Source organism: Fusarium fujikuroi, chromosome FFUJ_chr03 (assembly GCF_900079805.1).
Source record: "Fusarium fujikuroi IMI 58289 draft genome, chromosome FFUJ_chr03".
Classification (NCBI taxonomy): Eukaryota; Fungi; Ascomycota; class Sordariomycetes; order Hypocreales; family Nectriaceae; genus Fusarium; species Fusarium fujikuroi.
The window spans coordinates 4,623,823-4,646,244 of record NC_036624.1 but is presented as its reverse complement, the minus strand read 5'-3'; the positions used below and the strand labels follow the sequence as shown (position 1 = coordinate 4,646,244).

The following is a 22,422-nucleotide window of genomic DNA, read 5'->3' as shown; positions in this document are numbered from 1 at the left end:
AGATGCAGGAGGTGTAAAGTACCACAAGAAGGGGAAAGCCACTGAGAGCGATGCTCGGGGAGTCGCTTGATAAACAGGCTGCATCTCCCTTTTCCTTGCTCGGCGCCATTAACATCAAAGTTAAACAGAAGTCCAGTATCGGCCGCCATTCCATAGCTCAGCTCTCCACAGTCGCCTGAGTGGCGTCTTTCGTCACGATCTTCAGCGCCATCTCCTGTAATGAGCGATGATACGAGCCTGAAAGACGTGAACTAAGCGAACGAAAGGGAGAAGACTTCGTGACTGTCTAAGATCCGTGCTACAGTTGTGATGTGAGTCCACCATGCTCGGTTGGAGCTTGATAACGGCTGAAAAGTCGTTCCAGTGATGTAGATCAAGTATCTGGTACTGATAGAAACATGCAAGGAAACGTTCAGCCAGCCCCCTTCTCCCACAAGAGGAGAATGTCTTGAACGAATAAAGAGGCCATACAATAAACCTCAAGTCACACGAATCAACTTCATATCTTGATACATTTGATGAGAGGTACTTTTATTGTCTCTACCACAGGGACTGCTGTCCAAATGGTTCTACGACTGAAGAAGAGGATGGCGATAGCTACTCCACCAGGCTCTGGTGCAAACCCTGAATTATTTATCTCCATTGTGCAGGGTTCCAATGCCATACCTAGATTCAATGACATCGTGTAAGCCACAAATTAGTTACGTCTACTTCCTAGACATATGATTCTCATTTGAAGCTCGAGCAGGTGTAGGCGCATGCCTACACATTGCTTTGCAATGTCGCGTCTTGGCTTGAGGTCTGGATCCATCCGAAACTCTTATTTCCAATGAGCCTCAAGCTCCTGCACGCCACAAACCGCGTGTCGCTTCCGTTGCGCATGGCTTGGACATAAGACAGAGGGTGTATAGCAAAACTAGCGGTCTACGAGTTGCAAATCGCAGATCCACCGACCCGCAAGAGACGCCGCGAGAGGGAATGGTTGAATTAAGGAGACTTTATATAGGCTATACCTGTTACCCATAGCTTAAATTTGCTGCATGCGGTTTTGTCTCTTAAGACGGTGGCTAGCTGGAGCCTAATGTGGGTATAGCGCCGGCAATTGTGGCTAGCTGGATGCGGGGAGAACGGGGGATGAATGTTGCTCTAACGGCCCGTTGCGTAGTCACTCTCCGATAAGAAACAAGGCTTACTAGGACTCAGTACCCAGCCTGTACAGAGTATTTGGTACTGTATTCTGTGTATAAAGAAGTACTCACAAAGTCAACGTGACGCTGTAAGGGAGAATTCAACTACCCTTTTATAGGTTCATATACGGTCTTCTTGTCTAGGAATCATGCTAATCACTGTTGCAATCAGAATTATTGCCAAAGTTAAACTGAAACTCTGAGTTTGATATGTCTTCAAGTACTGTGATAGGTTTTCGTTCACCGGCCCGGCTGCCTTACTTGTGATGGGCTCATGGAGTTTCATGCCGTCAGAATCATACCACGGTGGTCAAGTCAAGAACCTTATTAGACAATATGCTCTATATGTCTCAACTCAGCGCTTATAACGTCGAAGCTAGAGATCAAAAGAGTAACGGCAGGCGAGACAGGAATTCAGGCTGCAGTAAGCGCATCATCTCAGCTCCCCATCTACTAAAACGATACTGGATGGCATTGTATCGCAGAGAGTCCAGACTTGACTTCCGTTTTACCCTTCAGATCCAAGGAATCTCCCCTTCTAATGCAATCATACGGACCGTGAAGTTAAATTACGGGTCAGGGGAGTCCGTAACCACTTACGAGTTTCGTAATACCCTAAAGAATGTGATAATATGGCGGCAGTTTGCGGCGAATCGGCGATCTGCTGCTCAGTAAAGGATACTTCGGAGGGCCCGGCCGATAAGTCAGGCGAGGCATAACAATATGAGATCTAAGTTCTCTAGATGCAGTTCCCATATCGGGTGGTACTTACACTATATCACAATCAAGACTGTTCACAATTCTATCCATCTACCATGCTGTATCGAAAACACTTGGCGAAGAATACAACACTTACATCAAGGCGTTTAGCAGGTAGATAGAAATCCGAGGAATGCCCAATACGCATTGTTCATACCTAATACAGACGCCATACGTAGCAGCTCAACTTCTAGCCTATGATAAAACAACACAGCAAACCAGTGACTAATCCAGTGACTCCATATTCTTAGTTTACCAATTCTTGTTATTACTAATTTGTGCTTTTTGTCTCCAAACTTATAGGAGCGCATTCATTGATCAGTTGAAGTTTTCTCGGTATCTACGACCGCGTCGTGTTACTCATGTTCGAGATCGTCGTAATGCCAAGGCAATGAACTGTACACCAACACATCAACATACAGAGGCCTTGTTCATCTCGAACCGTCTCAGTCTGGGTCTCATATATCCACCCTACCCCCTATGTCTTCTGAAAAAGCCTTCTACTCGGTGGTTACACCTGATGCAAGAGAGTATCCGGAGACACCGTAAATGGTTATTTTTAAAGCCACTTCAGCTTCTTGAGAGCTGAAAACCCCGCGCCACCAGTTATATCACATTCTAAACATCCTACACCGCCATGAAAACAGAGCTACTTTGCTTGTGAATCCAGGTCAACTCTCCATTGGCTACTTTCGTCTCAAACAAGAACAACTCTCTTTCAAGCTCATAGCACCATGCCTGATGACTTGCATTCATCAGGCGAGCCCACTGAAGAGAGGGTTAGATCTTCCATGACCGTCGAGACGACTCTGGACGACGGCACAACTATAAATTTGACCGTTTCCCCCGCCTCAACAGAATCCTCAGCAGTCACTACAACGACAACTTTCACTGACAGTTCCTTCTTCTTTCACATCAGTACCTCGCTTCCCAATCATACTCTGCCGCTACCCACAGCTCCAACCTTTTCAGAAGTCCCTTCTCCCATCAATCTGCCTTCGGACACACGTCCGAAGCCCGACAGCGAAAAGCTATCCGCAAGACAACTCCCAAGACTAAGCAATATGTCTAAGGTTGTCAACCTATCCAATTCCACTTCGGATTGACAAATGGCTAACCCGTGCCCAGACTCTTCCCGAGGACGTTGTTGCCATCGACACTGGCAAGAAGAGTTTCTTGTTCTACGTCGTTCCCAGCAGCAAGGGTAATCAGTTGGTCTATCTAGAGTCTCCTGACGATACTGGCACGGGTGACTACACTCGTCATGTAATCAGAAAGGCGTATGACCCAATTGCCAAGGAGGAGCAGGATCGTTACAAAGAAATCTATGTTTCCAACGAAAACAAGCAGGTCGCCGCGATCACCTGGCTCGGTCCCAAGGGCGTTGAGGTCTGTTGTCAATCATTCTCCCAGTTAAGTTCTGACCCACTGACTTGGTCTAGATCCGTGTGTACTACGTCGAGCCAGTGAACCAGAACATTCGAGAGCTTTGCATGACTGGCGATACGACGACCTGGGAGATCGGATCCCTTTCTTGGAACCAAAAGATCAGCTCGAAGTTCCAGGTCCGGCCTAACTCTTCCATCTCTGCCTCTGTCCATGTTTATGATGCTGGTAACTTCAACTACAACCTGAGAGTCTTTGCCGCGGAGCAGAATAAGATGAGCGACAATGATCTTCCCCAGATTCACGTCTACAAGTTCAAACGCGACGAGTCCAAGAAGCCTGCGTCTTGGGGTTTCGACGCCATCACCAACGAGCTCACCGAGTTCTAAATGGTGCTGGATATAGTAATTGGCCACGCATTTCGGTACAATGTCCAAGTTGTGAGCAAGGTATGTTGCTTGCAACTGAGACATGTGGCCAAGAGCTTATATCAGAGGACGTCGTTCTGGATACATGCAGTATAGGTCTATTTGAGGTGGTTATGAAAAGAGGTTCAGTCAAGTCCGAATATGTAGCTGGCAGCTTAAGGTTACTGCAAAAGCTGCTACAATTGACTTCGTTCCCACAAAGAGTTCCAAATTCGGGTATTTTCAAACAGGTTCATTAATTAGATCGGCCGACTATGCACATATTCTTAGCCTGTATTATCTCCCACTCAGCCATCCAGAACTGGTATATTCCAACCGCTTTGGGATCGATCTGACACGTTATTCTGCTGTATGAGACTAATCATATAATTCCCCTTGCAAAGGAGTAATAATAGCTTTCCTTGTCTCTACCTCCACACACTCTCCCTCATTTTCTATTACACAACCATTTCTGTAAAGGGTCTCCGAATATAGACCGGGAGCCTTTAGCTGGGCTTCTGGCCACTAGAACGAGGTTCGGGTCGATAACAAATGGCTCATACGGATATGGTCGGCGGTCGAGGACGAATGTCTTGGGCAGGGTACTGATACGAGCGAGATAGGCTAAACCTTAGCCACGCAAACAGGTGTTTCTATCAAAGAGAGTCTAATGCAGGTTATAAATTTCTCAGTGCTACTTTCTGCATTACTCGCAAGGACTTCCTCTCCCGATCTTAAAGTTTCGGAAGGTTTACAGAGCGTCTTCGTTGCCCTATTGGCTGTTCTCTCACATCTCTCTATTCCGCTGACGGCTCTCTTAGCCGGGAAGATGACATGGCCTGGCATGTGAGCCTTCATGATGAGGGGCTCATTAATTCATTGTTAGAATTTATAATAACTGAACTCCGAACCCTGCTGATTTTTGTTTGCCCCGGATAGCCTCGCCGTGGCGATGAGGCACTAACCAGTCGGCTTGCACGGCAAATCCAAATACCCCTGGCTACTCGGACACGTCCCGAGCCGAAAGCACTAAGAAAGTTTAGTTTGAAATCTTTCAACTAGCCTGGAATCAAAGCGGAAACGGAAAGCTCAGCAAAATAATTTTGGTATCCCCCCTGCCGCATCCGGTCATCTGATTTTCGGCACCTTTGTCTCGAAATTCTAGGCTTCATTTGTGTCATGATATGATCGCAGGCTGATTAGATAGCATTGCACACCTATAAGCCCTGGACCAAATGTCAGTGTCGTGTCGAGTGTTGTGATCTCAGGCAGAGGCCGGGGCCATGGCGACGTACTAATTTCTATGTTGATCAAGCTCTTAGCTATGAGCCTCCACCACAAATAAGACATCTAGCTCACAACTTAGACATTATACCATAATGTATTCATGAAGTAAACGTGTTGCTGCTTTCTTAGGCGGAAGAAACATCACAGTCAGGGGCGGAACAACCAAGCTCATAGACTAATGTCTTCAACTATGGTCCATATAACACACTTTGGAGCGGAAGTTGGCCAAGTTAAGCACAACACCTATGGGCTCATAGTATTCATTGTTCCAGGCCCCGTGCATGGTTATTGGTGATATGATATGCAATTATGATGCAAACATAGAGTTTGTAGCACAAAATGATGTGAGCATTTCTTACGATACCTTTTCAGCAAAAATTCCATTTTTGATAATCAAATCCTTTTCATTAACCTCGATGTTCTGTCTATCACCCAAGGCCTGCCTCACGGCCACTACCCTTGGCCTCGTATATGCACAATTTGGTCTTGTCTGAACAGCCTGCCTTGCTGAAGGTTTAGGTGTGACGACGAGTATTCATATGTACGCCTTGACTGTATCCCGAAATAAACCTTACGTAGGCTTACCCACTTTATGCTTCAACGGCTCAAAGCTCATGGCAGAGGAAGATATCTCCCGTGTGCACAGGTATAAATTCACCTATACTTCAGAGTGAAGCATCGCGGTCTCTTCTATACGTAACAATCTCATCCGCATAGCGCTACTTTGTTCCTACTACTAGCTAATCTTCACAAAACACCACCAGAATGGAGTCTAACAACCGATTTATGATTGGTGTTTTTGGTCCTACAGGTGCCGGCAAGACTAAATTAGGAGTCTCCATAGCCAAGTCCGTCCATGGCCAAGTCATCTCGGTTGATAGTTTGCAGTGTTACTCCCCCGGGAGTATTATCACTGCTAAGCCTTCTCCTGAAGAAACGGATGGAATCGACCACCATATGATCGGATATTTGGAGGCTGACGAGGAGCCAACAAATTTCGTGGCAGAAGCAATCGAAACATTGGAGAAACTCTGTGACCACGGGATTATACCTGTAGTCGTTGGAGGCTCAACATCGCTCACTTTGCCTCTCCTGCAAGATGCGTTGAACCGTGGATGGCGTATGGCTGCTATCACTCTGCTGCCGCACCAGTCTACCTATCTTAGCAACATCGCATCCAGACTGGATGACATGGTAGATGCAGGCCTTTTGGAAGAACTTTCAGGTTTGAAACTCCTCGAAGACAAGTATCTGAACGAAAAACCCAACTTTCGAAAGGGTGTTTGGAAGGCAATTGGCTATCAGGAATTGTACCCGTATCTTGAGGCTCAGAGAGGCGGCGGACAGTACGATCAGCTGCTCAAGACTGGGCTGGCCTCGATGAAAGAAAATACCTTTCAATATGGGATGATGCAACTAGAATGGATTCGCCAAGAACTCTGTCCGTTTCTTCACGCCGAGAAAATTGCGAACGTGAGCCTTACGGTTGTTGACAAGACATCTTGGATCTCGGATGTTGAGAAACCTGCGATTCGAATGGCGAGTGATTTCTGCCACGCTTCAGCCTCGATCAATCTCCGTTCTATCAACGGAGCAAGGCCTCGAGTACTATGCATCTTGTAATAAAGCCTTTCCCCAATGCTGGATACAGAAGAGCTAATTTTCTTAGTGGTGGTTCGTCATCTGGTAACGAGCCGGCCCATATAGAAGCCGCCAAGTCACTCGGCAGAGTCTGTCACGAAAACAGCATCAAGCTTGTGTACGGAGGCGGTACCACTGGAGTGATGGGCGCAATCGCAAGCACTCTCGTTGAACTTTCTGGACCTGATGCTGTTCATGGTATCATTCCCGAGGCACTGCTGAAATACGAAGCCAAGGAATTGGGAAGACATCCTAAGGATCCTACTTGCGCCAGGTACGGTAAACGGACTGTTGTTCAGGATATGCATACTCGAAAGCGCTTGATGATCCAAGAGGTGATTGATGGGGGCGAGGGAAGTGGTTTCGTTGCGCTGAGTGGAGGCTATGGCACTCTCGAAGAGCTCTTTGAGGTGACAACTTGGCATCAGCTAGGTATCCATGACCGTGGTGTCTGTCTGCTCAACACGGGTGGGTTTTTTGACGGGCTTGTCGATTGGCTAGCCAACGTGGTCCAGAAAGGCTTCATTGGCCTAGAGGATGCTGCAATTCTTAACATTGCCAGTACAGCTGATGGGGCTGTCAAGTGCTTGGATCACAAACCTGGTTTTTCTCGCAAGGGTGTACTAGATTGGGTCTAGTTTATGGTCATGAAAAAAGTTCGATTACTATCTCGCCAAAAGCTTATACGATTTGGCGAGGTCGTAGCGGACTTTAGTTATTTTGGGGCACCTCTCAGCTAGCTTTACTCGCCTGGGTAATTAACTTTCTTGGAACACGGGCCGGCTCGCGGATGGGGGTAACGTTCCTACAGCTACGACTGGTGTCCCTCGAACAATCTTTTCACTTCAATCACGGATCCGTGGTTCCCGCGTAATGCAAACTTACAAGCATGTAACTACAAATGGCTCCTAAGAGAAGGCTCTATAGGCAGAAAACAGTTTCTTTTGTTTGCTCAACAACCTCATTGCCTTAAATGCCGATGGCTATCTTACAAGCTCACTTCGATCCGGCTTATTATTGCCTCTTTTTCGTACTTGGCATTTTGACTCATCTGTTTATTTTCCGCCGAGGCGAATGGAACCTCTATGTCTTCAACATCTTACAAGCCTTTGCTGTGCTCGAAATCAGCTTGGTATACATTGTTGCTCGAGCCGTCGCGGGTGAAGATTTCACTTTATGGAAAGTCACTGCCATATCGTCTTGTTTCACACTATCAACCTTGACGGGATTGTCATTTAGTATGCTCATCTACCGGGGCTGGTTCCACCGATTGAGTCGATTTCCAGGCCCTTTTTGGGCTAGGCTGTCTAACCTGTACATTACATTTCACGCCTTCAAGAAATTCCGTCTTTTTGAGGAGGTGCAGCAGTTGCATAGAAAATATGGGGATATTGTTCGGATCGGTGAGTAATTGCTTTATACTGATGCCCCTTTCGCCTGCTCATCACAAAGAAAAGCCCAACAAAAGTTGTTGTACTCACATGTTACAGGGCCTACCGAACTATCTATCATAGATCCGCTTGCCTTGCAAGCTTTCCATTCAAACAGCTCTCCTTGTACTAAAGGCCCTTGGTACAGCGTCGAACACCCTATCAGAGCTCTGCAGATGACCAGAGATAAGGAGGAGCATGCCTATCGACGTAAGGCATGGGATTTGGCGTTCAGCTCCAAAGGTCAGTGTAGTTTCAATATCAGGCGAGGTCGGCTAACATGTTGAGAAGCACTTCGGGAGTATGAAGCACGAGTGGCTGGGTATACTACCCAACTATTTGAGCAGATAGAAGCATCCCAGGGCACCCCCATCGACGCATCTTTATGGTTTAACTTTTATAGCTTTGATGTTATGGGTGACTTGGCCTTTGGGAGAACTTTCGATATGCTCAAGAACGGAACAGCGCATCCATTTATGAAACTGGTTCATTCCAACATGCTTATGGCTGGATCTCTGAGTCATTTGACCTGGATCTTCCCACTTCTGAAACGCATTCCGGTATTGAATCAGAAGAACCTCGAGTTTCAGGGATGGCTCAAGCAACAGGTCGATTGGAGACAAAAGGTATGCAAAAAGTAGATCCTGTTGGGGACTGTATGCGATGTATTGATGACTTGCATTACAGAATAAGCCGGATTTGCCGGATGTATTTTCATGGATCCTCTCTGACTACGACGCTCTCAACAAGCCGACTGCTCAGGATACTATCAACCTACACGGAGATGCTCAACTTATCGCTGTAGCGGGCAGGTACGGTGTCATACGTAGCAAGTGGATGATGTCTGAACTAACCATTCTGTAGCGATACTACTGCGGCATCACTTACCTGTCTCTTCTTCGAGCTGGCCATCAATCCGCAAACTTGCCTTACTCTCCAAAGAGAACTCGATCAATATTACGCAGAGAATGACAAACCAGACCATTCAAGTCTATCAAAGCTCAGATATCTACAAGCTTGTATCAACGAATCCATGCGACTCTATCCGGCTATCCCGTCGGGCTTGCAGCGGATGACTCCGCCTGAGGGTCTGGATATTGGCAACACGCATCTTCCAGGCGATACTATAGTAACAATTCCAACTTACACGTTTAATCGAGGTAAGAGGGTCCAGTGGCAATACTTTGCATTCTACAAAGAACTAACAGATGGTTTGTCTGCTTAGATGAAAGACTCTTTACGCATGCCGACAAGTTTATTCCGGAACGCTGGACTACAAAGAAGGAGCTCACTAAAGACCCTTCTCTTTTCGTTCCATTCTCAATTGGTAATAGTATCCCCAAGTCCATATAAATGAGCCTAGCTAACACCTACCTTGTGCTGTAGGACAATACTCCTGTGTTGGAAAGCAGTTGGGCCTTATGGAAATTCGTTTTGTAGCCAGTCAGATCTTGCACAAGTTCAATGTTGAACTGGCACACAAAGATGTTGCTACAGACTTCGTTGCCGGTCTCCGAGACGGCTTTACTTTGGCTATGTCGAGCCTCTACCTAGTTTTTACGCGAAGGACTACTTAAATATCCTTGTCAGCCAGTTAGCCAGAGTCAGAGTCGCTGTTTGATGGATGGATTGCTGTCATGTTGAGAATCCGAGCCCCCGGTTCACCGGAACGCACAGCACTTCTGGTAGTGGAAGCCATACGCCCTCTACGCTTGAGACTTTGGGGGGTGAGTCTAGCTTAAGAGTCGGTTTCATTTGCTAGTATAAGGCCGTATTTCCTATAACCCTCCGAACTTAACTGGATCTGTTCTCGCCAAAGAGGCGTTCCTCCACTCTGATCTGCACATGCTGTAATGAATAACTTACTTGTAAGCTCAATCAACATCCCCACTACCATTATGCTACGTGGCTACCGCGGAATCAAGATGGGACGGGCCGCATAGGAGGGTCAACAGCCTGCATAGAGTTTTGAAATGATAACAGGCATATACAATAGGCGATCACTGAAAAAGAAGGTGTGAAGGTTGGCTCCAAAGTAAGTTTGAACCTGTAGCAAAGCCTTGTAGATGAGAGAAGAGACAAGAGTGAGCAGACCAGCAGAGGCATTCTCGGCTCGGCAGTTGGAAGGTTACGGACCCGAGCACTATGGAAGCATGTGCTGTATCAAATCGCCGGAAGACTCGAGGGCAAAAACTTATAAAGGAGCAAGGCATACTTTCAGACTAAGTTCTCTCTGCTTTCATAAACGACTAAGTCATACTTGGGAACAAAGATCTGCTTTACCTCTCTAAAAGAACACTCGTTTTTTCGTTCCCTCCGGCACCAGATTCGCATCATGCATTTCGCTATACCTCCCGAGTACCAATCAGAACTAGAGGCAACCGAACCTGTTGACCCTAGACCCGACGAAGAGATTCTTTCCTCTATGGAGCAGTACAGGCCTGTAACATCCGAGAAGAACATCTGGGCTTTTTGGGATTCAGGTCTGCGTGCCATTCCCTCCTGGTGCCAGCGAAATGTCATCGGTTGGGCGCGCATTTGTGGGCCTGATTGGACCATCCGAGTGCTTGATATGGTGCCCAATTCTCCCAATCACGTCCTGAAGTTTGTTGACAGGGAGATGTTGCCTGAGGCGTTCTTGAGCGGAACCATGGATGGCCACCATGCAGGGCAACATTCTGCTGATTTCATTCGGGGTCCGCTTCTGCTACGCTACGGGGGTGTAAGTATGGACGTGGGGTGCCTTCTTATCAGGCACATCGATCGCATTTGCTGGGATTTGCTTGAGGATCCAGATTCGCCGTACGAGATCGCGGTGCCGGTTCTGTATGACCAGACGATCGCTAATCACTTCGTTGCCGCTCGGAATAACAACGTCTTCATAGAGAAATGGTAAGTGTTAATGAAAACGCGATGGACAAGGGGCTAATAATCCATGGCTCAGGCACAAGCTGTACCTGCACTTGTGGAAGGGTCGAACCAACCAGCAAGGTCTCAGCGACAGTCCTCTGCTGGAATTCATCAAAGATATACGCTATGATGACGCCACGGACTTTCACTGGGACTGGAGTGTGCCAGTCTCTCAATTTCTAGAGTACATTGCGCAGGTTTTGTGCTGGCAACGCTTGTGCTTGATTCGTGACACGGGCGATGGCTTCAAAAGTTCTGAATACTGGCAGTGCAACATTCTCTGCATTGATGCGCTCAACGAGGTCTGGGGCGGCGAGAAGATCTTGGGCTTCGATGGCATTGGGCCTCGAATGTACAATCTCTTGACTATTCGTCTTGATGCGGATCCGGATTCGGCAGCCTACAAGGATGCGTACAAGCTCGTATGGCGATTGTTGACCAAATCAAGCTTTCAAAAGGTGACACGGGCGAAGAATCTGACGCACACACCGCATCTTGGAACGTTGTGGGATCAGAACGAGGGACAGGATTGTGTGCCGGGATCATTTGGAGAGCTGCTACGGTACGGAGCGGTACACTTCCGCCAGAAGCGTGAGAACATCGAGCAGAAGGAGGCCCGTGAGCCCAGAACTTTCATAGAGAAAGGGCTCTTGGAGGCCTAGATAGTTTTCAACCTTGCATCCTCAGAATCGTATGGTGTCACGTTTGAACGTTCTTACCAATACCTTCCACGTGCGCGTGTAAATGTGATAAGTAGATCTTCTACCCCGGTTAAGTACCACCCGTTGCGGCCCGTTCCTCATTAGAAACACCCCCTGGGCCAAAAGGAAACTCTAAAAACAAGCTCTGCGTCTTCTACTCAAACTCAGCGCTTGCGGCTCAGGCCCGATGTCCGTGCGATACCATTCCCAAGCTTGGAAGCCAACCTCGGCTCCCAACGCAACGCACAATGTACGCTAAAGTGAAAACTTTTATGTACGGAGTATCTTTTCTCTGATTATGCATGGTAGGAATACCGCCGCACAGGCGTTTGAATGTAAGCTTTTCGCCACGTCATGGACCACCAAGTTCTCTATGTCGGTAGTTCTGGTCGACCAATCAAGGAGGAGTGAGGGCTACGGACGTTGATTAACTCGTAAGACTCGACGGCATCTCGGAAACAGACTGACCAAGGAAGTTCGACCCTAGATGAATGCAGATATGCCGGGATGATACCAATGTCCTGTAGCAGCTATTATAATTTCCGGCATCTGCGGAAGGCCACTGCTGTATACCTACTTTAGGCCCTTGAATTTACCTGAGATACGGCCGACGTTGCGTACCAGCTTCTTTCACGTGCCAAGCTGTTTAGTTACCCAACCATACTTACCTTGCCGTGCAGGGTCTGTTGTTGGCAGGATTGCAGGGTGTTCTCTGAGCGTATTTAGGAGGTCATGTTTCGTACTGAGCAAAAGGGCGGCAAGGCATATTGCTGCAATGTTGTATTGACAGCTGCTAGTTCCGCTCTAGCAAATGAGTAAATTAGTGTGTTCTATCTACTTGGTTGTTGTATTCACTACAGGGACAAATACGGATACGAAGGCTAACTTACAATTTATCGTGGAGCATATCGGCGTTGGCAAATGATACTTCTTTCTGCTCCTCTCACCTTTCTTGTTCCGATTTATTTTTCCAACAAGCATAAACGCATCATCAAGGACCAGTCATGACTAACCCCAACATCATCAGGAGCTGCGGTACATCGTAGGTACATGTTCGATACTGGGTTATCGTGAGCTGACTGCAAACAGAGAATCCATGTGGACCGCCAGTCATGCGCTTGGAATCTACTTCCGCATCTCAAACACGGCCACCTTGGCCATTCCAAGAGCGCAATTCAAAAATGGCTCTGTGTTACATCTGATACGCACCGCCGTAGCCCAAGTCATGCTTAAGCAGCCGGCAATGCGCGTTGGCATTATTGGAGAAAACTCAAAACAGCCACGATTCATCGCCTTGTCGTCTGTTGACTTTTCAGAACAGGTTGAAGACGCGGAAGCATCGTCTGTCGACTCCGTTGCTAAGAACTTAGAAAAGCTGTTGTTGCAGCCATGGCCCGATCTTTCGAAGCACCCGGGCTGGCATGTTCGGGTCTTCCATGAACCCAACTTGGCAAATGAGGACTGCTGCCGGCTCCGAATTTGTCTGACCGTCCATCACGCTATCTGCGATGGAGAAAGCACTGCAAAGTTTCACATATCCCTGGTTGACGCCCTTAACAATCCTGATCCCGCCGTGGCGCTGATGATGGACAAAAGTCTTGTCGTGAACTTGACTGACGATCTCTGCGACTACCCTCTCCCACAGGAGAAGCTCATCAATTTCACTGCAGACATCTCCTGGACAGTATCCGAACTCTGGAATATGTTTGCACCGTCATACCTCAGACCTTCTACATTTCAGAAGTGGGCGGGTGAGCCGTGCAACCCTGACATTCAAGCCGTCAACATTCGCTACCTTTCGCTGAGTTCCGTACTCACTCAAGCTGTAGTTAGAAGGTGTCACGAGGAAAACACTACAATGACCAATCTTCTCAATGCGCTTTGCGCTGCCTCATTAGCGAGACGTGCGCCCCTGACCAAGCAACAGGGCTTTGTCAATCTCACAGCTATCAGCCTACGACCGTGGATTTCCGACAAAATACACTTCAACAAGACTCACATATCTAAGTACGCATCATCACACGCGCAGGGAATTGGGCCTAACGTCCTGGCCAAGATTCGACAGGATGGGGATGCTAACGTCTGGAAGCTCGCGGTCGAATTGCGACAGGACATGAAGAGAAGAACAGACACAATACCACATAACGAGTTCTCGTATCTTTTCCGTTATGTTGGCGATTGGCGTGATATATTCCAGGCGAGATACGGAAAGCCGAGGCGGGAACTATGGACGTTGAGCAACCTGGGTTCTATCGCCGTCCCGGCGTCCAAGGGCCCCTGGGAATTGGAGAGTTTCTTGTTTGCCCAGTTTGCGCCGGTTGTTAGCTGTGCTCTTATGGTCAATGCTGCAAGTGTTGAGGGCGGAGATATGACCGTGTCATTTGCATGGCAGGATGGAATCCTAGAGACGGAACTCGTACAAGGGGTGAGAGACGACTTGGAAATGTGGCTGCTTCGACTTGGGGAGGAGGGGAAGCTAGGAATTTCTTCATGAATGTAGTACGTGGTCGAATGAACTCAACTACTATCTGTTCCTCTGGCTCAAATACTTTTCGCGATTTCGGTTTCTAATTGCGTCAATAGCCTGGGGTTACTCTGGGAGTGTGAAGGTTGAGGATTTCACCCCCCTCAATAAATCGAGACCTCCTAAGTGGAATATTTAACCTTTCTTTCACCAGCAAGCAAGTCGGACCCATTGAAGTTGCAGGCCCAGTCAGTTCATGGAAGTTTCAGTTGGAGTCGGAGGCGTACATAAGGTTGTCATCATATGCCTTCATGAGTTCGACATCATTGCGGCAGGAAAGCAAACTCGTTGATATGGGCCTTGCGTCTCATAACGCCCAAGACTTACTTTCCCTCATTTCAGTTAACGTAGATAGATTTCTCGTGCTAGCTAGGACTGATTGCGCTTTTATGCGGGAGGCCGACCAGCTGAAGAGGGGTTCACCCACCTCGCGACGTCGTATTTTCTCCCTCATTTTCGGTTACACAACCATTTCCCCTCTCCTTTATCCTTCTACTCTTCAAAATCAACCAATACTACCATTATTCCTTCCAAAAATGCCCTGAGATCATCGGAAGTGATCAAGATCCTCAACAGCATCACGCGCCGCATCCGTCGCCTCCCCTCCTCATTCTCACCCTCAGCCCTCCATCGCACACACTACACCGGCTCCCTCCTCTTCAACCTCGCATCAATCATCCTCCCCGCGCTTTACGGTACGTTATCCAAACTATGGGTCGCAAACATCAACTCATCAATGGTGGTGCTCACCGATGCGTATACGTACATGAACACTGCGTCTGAAGCAGTGAATGAAGGGCTACCGAGAGCTGCGTGGGTTGTTATAGGAGATAAGGCCTCGCGATCGCTGGGGAAGCGTCTCCAATTGACACATACTCTCATCGCGTTTCAGTCTGTCATCGGGTTGATACTGAGTCCCGTATTTCTTGCTGCTGCGTCTTCTTTTGCGAATAGCTTTGTGCCTGGGGAAGTTCGCGATGTGAGTTTGACTTATGTGCGAATCGCTTCATTCACTGTGTTCAGCGGCACGCTCGAAACTGCAGTGGCGACAGCAACAAGAGCGCTAGACAAACCTGATATTCCACTGGCGATCAGCACCGTCAAGTTTGCAGTCAACATCATCCTCGACTTTCTGCTCATTTCGAAGTTCCACGTCGGTTCTTTCACGCCGACTGTCAACATGCAAGGTACTATTCAGCTAGTCTGCAATCTTGTCGCAGCTTTTGCAGGACTGGTTTATTTCCTTTGGTCGAATACACGGTCGTTCAAGAGACATACGGCACATGATCCCCCAGAGAAGCTGCGTCCTAGCTTTGACGCACTCAAAGTCCTTCTCCCGCCTGGCCTGATCTTCTTCACCGAGTCAGCTGTCAGAAACGCCTTGTACCTCTGGTTGGTTAGCACCATCGTTGCGTTAGGCGCAGTATATGCTACTGCTTGGGGCGTCTTCAATACCATCCGTTGGGGTCTAATAATGGTTCCAGTCCAAGCCCTGGAGGCAACCGCGCTGCAATTCATCGGTCATAACTGGGGCGATTGGAGAAGACGCGTTGATATCAGCACACGAAAACCTCAAGCGTAAGCGTCATTAAAGGACCTTCGTGGCATCGTACGTCCAGCATTTCGTTCATTAGTCATCGCCCTCATTTTCGAAGTCCCAATAGCCATCTTCCTCACGCTCTTTGGAGCAAAGCCCTTTGCGTCATACATTAGTGGTTCAGATGAAGTAGCAGAGGTCACGGCTTCAATGTGGCGAAGCCTGGACTGGTGTTATATCTTTTATGCAATGTCAACTCAACTCGCTACGATTCTTCTCGCAACCCGACCGAGGTGGTATTTGTATCAGAGTCTTGCAAGTAATCTGCTGTATGCGCTGCCTTGGGCGATCGCATGTCAGGTGGATGATTTGAATGACAGCAACGCGTGGTGGTATTACAAGTTTGTGTTTGGGGGTAGTCTTGTGTTCAGTTTTGGGACAATTATGGTTGTGGATTCGCTATGGGCTTGGACATTATATAATGGAAAGGCTGAGCTAGAGGAGTTCCGAGAGTGAATGCATTCCTGTGATTGGAGGTAATGAGTTCCTGTAAATTTAGGCTTTAACGGACTCATTGATGGCACTGTCATAATGTCTCTTATTGTACGTGGTTTCATACGGAGCTTTTCTCCATTTTCGCAGGATTATGGAGAGTGTTATGTGCTATGGTGCAATCGGTGTCACGCATCACCTCATCATGCAGATCCCACCACCACTTGCTATACCTCGTATTAATAAGGACCCCGAACCCATTTGCTTATTACCGACGATCACATCTAGTACTTCATCCCTTCTTCCTACATAACTTCCATCGACTATTAATATCATGTCTTTTACCACAACAGTCACCGCGGCACCCCCGCCCGGTCAACCAGATATTGCTTACGCTCCAAACTACGAAAACTACCAGGCTAGAACAACCAAGCGCCTCAAAGAGGGGAAACTCCCGACCTCGGTCCCAGATGGCTTCCCGGAACAACTTACTGGCGATCTTGTCTGGGAAGGCGACTCGGTTGGTCAAACTTATGACTGGACTTATAAGCTATCCGAGGACCAGCTCAGCGAAATTGATCAGGCTTTACAGCATTTCAAAGGTACCTGGCATTGACAGCTATATACCCCTCATCTAACACAACCAGGTCTTGGCCTTCCATTTGGACATATCTCGGCGGAGACATTCCCTCTACCAAAGCTACACTCAGAACTACGAAAGTTATCTGATGAGCTACACAAAGGCCACGGTTTCTTCGTCATCCGCGGTGTCAACGTAGATAACTACACCCGCGAAGAAAACGCCATAATTTACGTCGGTATTTCTTCACACATCGCATCACAGCGCGGCCGTCAGGACAACAAGTTCAACGGCAAGCCCGCTGACGTTGTCCTCACGCACGTCAAGGATCTCAGCGCCGGTCAAGATAAGAGCGCAATTGGGAGTCCGGCTTATACTACTGACAGACAGGTCTTTCATACTGATTCGGGTGATATCGTGTCACTGTTTTGTCTAGAGACTGCGTTGGAGGGCGGCGCGAGTAGGATTGCGAGTACTTGGAGGGTCTATAATGAGTTGGCGAGGACGAGACCTGATTTGGTTCATACCTTGTCGCAGAATTGGGATGTTGAGAAGTGAGAGACCTCGATGCTGTATTACTGCTTCGACTAGCTGACTCTTTCAGTTTCGCAAACCCGAATAAGAAGTTTACAAGTCGGCCACTTCTCTACCATCATAAGGCCACCTATACGCTTCCTGAGAGAGTTGTTTTGCAATACGCTCGTCGATACTTTGTCGGATTCGGTGCACTTCCAAGAAGCCACGACATTCCACCTATCACCGAAGCTCAGGCCGAAGCACTAGATGCTCTTCACTTCTTGGGAGATAAACTAAGTGTTTCTACGAACTTTGCAAAGGGCGATATGCAGTTCATCAACAACCTCGCTGTATTTCACGCTCGAGATGCATTCACAGACTCACCAACGCAACAGTCAGTCTGGTGCTCCAGTTGTTGAATACAAGCTAACGATACAAGGCGCCATCTTCTTCGTCTCTGGCTGAGAGATCCTGAAAATGCATGGGAGACTCCGGAACCGCTGCGTGAGAGGTGGGCAGAACTGTATGAGGGTGTGACACCAGATGCCCAGGTGTTTCCGCTGGAACCCTATATTCGTAGTGCTAGCAACAGGGCCAGATAGAGGCTTGCGTAGGGAACTTGAGCGATGCATATGTACTCAACCATTGCTTATCGTCACCTGCATATTCGATGCCGCCCCTTTGCTCGTATTGGAAAGACTCGCAGACGATTGCGGATAACCACTAACAAGTGAAACATCTCTTAGTCCTTGTACAAGCAGAACACGTTGCCAATCTCAGCCACTCTCGATGCCCCGCCTGAAATTCAAGGTCTTATAGACCAAGACCGCATTCATGAAGTCGAGAAGCGCAATACAATAACTAAAATAGGCAGCTTACTTTTCATAATTGAGATACAGATAGGTTAGATAGGCACGGTCAATCCTCAGCTTAAGCGTTGACCAAGACGAGATCAGCGGTTTAAGCTTATCCTCGGCAGACGCCGCTCTCCGCAATTTCGCACTGCCTGTGATGACTCATCCTCTTAGCATGCACACAGCGAGGCCCTTTCGAACCTTCACTCCTACGGATTGGGCTCGTGGTCTGCATTTAGAACAAAAGTCAAGCGAAGATGAACATCACTGATAGACTACTTACATCGAAAGAACAGCAGAGGCTGAAAGAAGAGCTGCTAGCAACGAATGATGACTTCATACGACAGATCCCAAAGGTCGAAATGCACATCCACATCGATGGAATGGTCACGCCAGAGCTTCGATGGAAACTAGCCCAAAGAAATGGATTAGAAGTGCGCATGGGAAACAACAAGCCCGTCATCAAATCTCTCGATGACTTGAAGAAAGCCTACGCATCCGTCATCTCAACTTCGAAGCGCCACCAATATCAACATCTCGATCCGTCTCTGATTCCACCTACCTTCTTCGAAGCTTACTACTCTAGCCATGACGTCCTTCGAACGCGACAAGACTTTTATGACGTCGCGATGGCGTATTTTCGAGGTGCTTCGGAGATGAATGTGCGATATTGTGAAGTGTTTTTTGACCCGCAGGCCCATACGAGCCGTGGTGTTTCTTGGGAAGATATGATGGGAGGACTTCGTGATGCGCAAGATGAATCGGCCAAGACCCTGAATGTAAGACTCATATGCTGTATTTGATGGATAAGTCTAAATTGCCGAATGCTAGGTCAGATCTGCTTGGATTATGTGCTTCCTTCGCGATCAATCTCCAGAGTCTGCAATGGAACACTATCAAGCAGCGCTTCGATATCGAGATATGATTATCGGTATTGGACTCGATTCAAATGAACACAAACGGCCTCCTATTCTATTTAAGGAAGTCTTTCAGCGGGCTAAGAAAGATGGTTTCAGAATCACAGCACATTGCGACGTCGGTCAGCAAGACACGCATCAGAATATTCATCAGCTCATCTCACCGTCCGAGGGAATCCTCACACATCGCATCGACCACGGTCTAAACGCAGCAGACAAGCCAGAGCTTGTGGAACTTATCACGAGCCAAGGCATCGGCATGACAATCTGTCCCTGGGCTTATCTGCGGCGCTTCAATCTCGAGGAAACGGGCCGTCGTCTGCGGACGTTGATTGATGCAGGTGTCAAGATTTGCATTTCCAGCGATGACCCTCCGTTAATGGAAGGCACGTGGGTTATGCATAACATACTGCTCGCCAGAAAGTTGTGTAGCTTGACCGAAGAGGATATTGTGCAGATGATGAAAGATGCGGTGGAGATTTCTTGGGCGGATCAAGACGTGAAGACAGAAATCTTGGCAGAGCTTGGAGGGGATTCATATAGATCCGGGGTTGAAAGATAGCCAGTCATTACCGTCAGCGTGACAGGGACTTGTCGTGGGGTGCAAAATAAGTCGACCATTTATTCATTCAACTGACTACTAGTAAAGGCTCTTAATAAAAGATTCAACAGTATAGACTTTCCGATTACTGATGATAACAATATCATACTCGATGAGTCCAAGGATTAACAATTTTCCTTGCAAAGCTTGCTGTTGGGCTACTCAGTCACTTCGAGTCAACGATATAGCGTCAGTCGAGCCGGACAGGCCGATGCCAAGAGAAGCCACTTCCCCAGACATCCAGCCCACGCACGGCCTTATGTCCAATTAACCGATATCTAGATCCTTTTTCTCCCTGCTAATAACACCGATCTGGCAAAACCGCATACGCGTCGCAGGCTAACTCAGCTTTCATGGATCTTGAACCCGCCCTGAGCTCCACATAATGAGATACGGCTGGAGATTACCGAAGAGACCCTGAGCTGAGCTTTACAAAGGTTCTTGTGCATGATAAACCCTTATTGGGATCCCTGAACGCTGGCGGACCGACAAGTGGTCCAGACGCCAAGTGTCTAGCCAGGAGTACCGACACCACGGACCCACGATAAGAGTCTCGATCACGACCGAAACCGAGAAGGGCAGTCATTCATGCGGGCTCAGCTGAAGAGTGGAGGGCATGGTCAAACTTGTCAAAGTTAGATCTGCGAAATCGGAACCCTTGCATAAACACGGTTGGAAATGGCAAAATGTTTCAAAACGTCGATTCGGCACTTCTATTTTTACTAAACCCGCCTCTCCAGTGAACTCTATTTTCCTGAGACCAGCTGAAACATAATCATACAAAGAAGAGCAAAACAATAAAAACCGGAAAAAAGTCCCCGATCGATAAGACCCAACAAAATTACCTTATCCCAAACCAAATCCTTATAACGTTAGTCTGTTTACTGTGGTTTTATCTTAGTCCCATTCGCCTCCAGAAATCTGCACAGGTCCTGGCAGCTGTCAAGTAAAGTCTTCTGGGGCTTCCATCCCAGTTGAGTCATAGCTCTTCCAGGATCGGCGACACAAACTCCGACGTCACCTTGGCGGCGTCCCACTTTCAGCACGGGAATCTCTCTCCCTGAAGCAGCCTTCATAGCCTCAACAACTTCGTACACTGTCTGACCAGTTCCAGTACCAAGATTAAAGGTCTGGAAGCCTTGGCCTTCTTCCACGCTAAGGGCGGCAAGATGACCCCTGGCGAGATCAGAGACATGGATGAAATCTCGGATAGCCGTTCCGTCTCGGGTATCCCAATCTGTACCGAACACTTGCAGTTGGTGCATCTCGCCAAGCATGACCTTAAGGAGGACTGGCATCAAGTTGGTCGGTGCAACACGGGGATCTTCTCCTAAGCGTCCAGACTCGTCACAGCCAATTGGGTTAAAATACCGTAAGGCCGTGATAGTCCACTCTGGATCCGCAAGAGCCAAGTCAGATAGAATAGCTTCACAGATCCATTTTGTTCGTCCATATGGATTCGTGAGACCCGTGCACCCCTGAAGAGTTGTTTGATCCCGGCCACTAGCATCGCGCCACTCCGTTGTAGTATGAGCACAAGACTCTTCGACCAGGCGTCCACCTGCATCTGCGAGTGAACCATATACAGTAGCTGACGATGAGAAGATCAGGCTCTTAATATTGAAGTTTGATAATATGTTGCAGAATCTGATGAGTCCACCAACGTTGTTGTCGTAGTATTTGAGCGGTTGCTCAATACTTTCTGAGACAGACTTGTATGCAGCAAAGTGAATCACTCGTTTGATTTGAGATCCAGAAGGTGAAGAGTAACGAGACAGAATCTCCTGGATTTTAGTATTGTCTCGAAAGTCCGCCTCGTAGAAGTGAAGATCTGGACGACCACTGTTGCTGAAGCGTTGGTCCGTCATGTCGTTGAGTGTATCAAGAACATTAACAAAAGCATTGCTCAGGTTATCGATAACAACGACATTACTTCCGTCTTTGAGGAGCTCCCAGGTTGTGTGGCTGCCGATGTAGCCTAGACCACCAACGACGAGGACGTACTCATCTGGAGTTATACGGATGGGAGATGGAGGACGACTGAATAGGATGTCTTGTTCAGTTGCAGGAGTACTTGGTCGAGATGACTTCAGTGACTGGGCAGTGCTTGTGAGTGGGGTTGTAGTGCCTGAGGACAATACAAGGGAATCCATGATGTCAAGGCTTGGGGATAACAAAGAGAGACACAGGTTCGGTATACTGTATAACTGAGCTGATAGAGCCAATGCAAGAACTTTTCCTATGGCAAGTGGTACTCCTCGTTTCAAACCTGAATTCAAGTGGCTCAAGAGTGGTTCATATATCCCCATCTCGAACAACAACCCTCGAAGAACAACGCCGAACAGCAACAATTTACTCAACAGTTCCAACTAAAGGTTTTCGCCATGGAAAATTTTCCAATGATTCCACAACCTGACTGAGAACCCCATTGTAGCTTCAACGCAAATCGAAGTCGAAATTCAAAGCTGGGATAGTCTCCGTAGCGGCCTCGAACAGAACGGGGAATCTGATAGATGAAACAGGTGATACAGACGTCAGAGACCTCTACTCCTGTGTTCTAGATGCGTTGCGGTACCGTTCCGTCTACACTAACAGCGTGCACGTTCATCTCGTGATGCTAATGGGCTATCCACTTAGTCACTTTGTTAATGCCCTGTCTGGGAATAGGACACAACGATTATCATGGTCCGCGT

The 22,422-nt window shown here is 47.8% G+C and overlaps 9 protein-coding genes; 8 read left to right on the top strand and 1 right to left on the bottom strand.

Moving 5' to 3' along the window:
* Positions 1-2,680: 2,680 nt before the first annotated feature.
* FFUJ_03537 (uncharacterized protein) lies at positions 2,681-3,721 on the top strand (the record flags this gene model as incomplete). XM_023575396.1 has 3 exons in its annotated part: positions 2,681-3,019; positions 3,075-3,335; positions 3,389-3,721. The coding sequence occupies 3 exons, from the start codon at positions 2,681-2,683 to the stop codon at positions 3,719-3,721; spliced, it is 933 nt and encodes a 310-aa protein (XP_023428583.1).
* Positions 3,722-5,791: 2,070 nt separating this feature from the next.
* On the top strand, positions 5,792-7,305 carry FFUJ_03536 (uncharacterized protein; the record flags this gene model as incomplete). XM_023575394.1 has 2 exons in its annotated part: positions 5,792-6,645; positions 6,696-7,305. 2 exons carry the CDS (start codon positions 5,792-5,794, stop codon positions 7,303-7,305), a joined length of 1,464 nt encoding a protein of 487 aa, XP_023428582.1.
* Positions 7,306-7,646: 341 nt separating this feature from the next.
* On the top strand, positions 7,647-9,674 carry FFUJ_03535 (related to pisatin demethylase cytochrome P450; the record flags this gene model as incomplete). XM_023575393.1 has 7 exons in its annotated part: positions 7,647-8,070; positions 8,158-8,340; positions 8,389-8,723; positions 8,785-8,909; positions 8,962-9,257; positions 9,323-9,424; positions 9,484-9,674. The coding sequence occupies 7 exons, from the start codon at positions 7,647-7,649 to the stop codon at positions 9,672-9,674; spliced, it is 1,656 nt and encodes a 551-aa protein (XP_023428581.1).
* Positions 9,675-10,432: 758 nt separating this feature from the next.
* Positions 10,433-11,669, top strand: FFUJ_03534 (related to capsule polysaccharide biosynthesis protein; the record flags this gene model as incomplete). XM_023575392.1 has 2 exons in its annotated part: positions 10,433-10,989; positions 11,042-11,669. 2 exons carry the CDS (start codon positions 10,433-10,435, stop codon positions 11,667-11,669), a joined length of 1,185 nt encoding a protein of 394 aa, XP_023428580.1.
* Positions 11,670-12,712: 1,043 nt separating this feature from the next.
* Positions 12,713-14,202, top strand: FFUJ_03533 (uncharacterized protein; the record flags this gene model as incomplete). XM_023575391.1 has 2 exons in its annotated part: positions 12,713-12,750; positions 12,798-14,202. The coding sequence occupies 2 exons, from the start codon at positions 12,713-12,715 to the stop codon at positions 14,200-14,202; spliced, it is 1,443 nt and encodes a 480-aa protein (XP_023428579.1).
* A 766-nt stretch (positions 14,203-14,968) lies between these two features.
* FFUJ_03532 (uncharacterized protein) lies at positions 14,969-15,814 on the top strand (the record flags this gene model as incomplete). Its single annotated transcript, XM_023575390.1, has 1 exon — positions 14,969-15,814. The coding sequence occupies one exon, from the start codon at positions 14,969-14,971 to the stop codon at positions 15,812-15,814; it is 846 nt and encodes a 281-aa protein (XP_023428578.1).
* A 781-nt stretch (positions 15,815-16,595) lies between these two features.
* Positions 16,596-17,959, top strand: FFUJ_03531 (probable TfdA family oxidoreductase; the record flags this gene model as incomplete). XM_023575389.1 has 4 exons in its annotated part: positions 16,596-16,863; positions 16,909-17,395; positions 17,446-17,751; positions 17,797-17,959. 4 exons carry the CDS (start codon positions 16,596-16,598, stop codon positions 17,957-17,959), a joined length of 1,224 nt encoding a protein of 407 aa, XP_023428577.1.
* A 509-nt stretch (positions 17,960-18,468) lies between these two features.
* FFUJ_03530 (related to AAH1-adenosine deaminase) lies at positions 18,469-19,690 on the top strand (the record flags this gene model as incomplete). XM_023575388.1 has 2 exons in its annotated part: positions 18,469-18,990; positions 19,043-19,690. 2 exons carry the CDS (start codon positions 18,469-18,471, stop codon positions 19,688-19,690), a joined length of 1,170 nt encoding a protein of 389 aa, XP_023428576.1.
* A 920-nt stretch (positions 19,691-20,610) lies between these two features.
* Positions 20,611-21,882, bottom strand: FFUJ_03529 (related to UDP-glucose 4-epimerase; the record flags this gene model as incomplete). Its single annotated transcript, XM_023575387.1, has 1 exon — positions 20,611-21,882. One exon carries the CDS (start codon positions 21,880-21,882, stop codon positions 20,611-20,613), a length of 1,272 nt encoding a protein of 423 aa, XP_023428575.1.
* Positions 21,883-22,422: the final 540 nt, after the last annotated feature.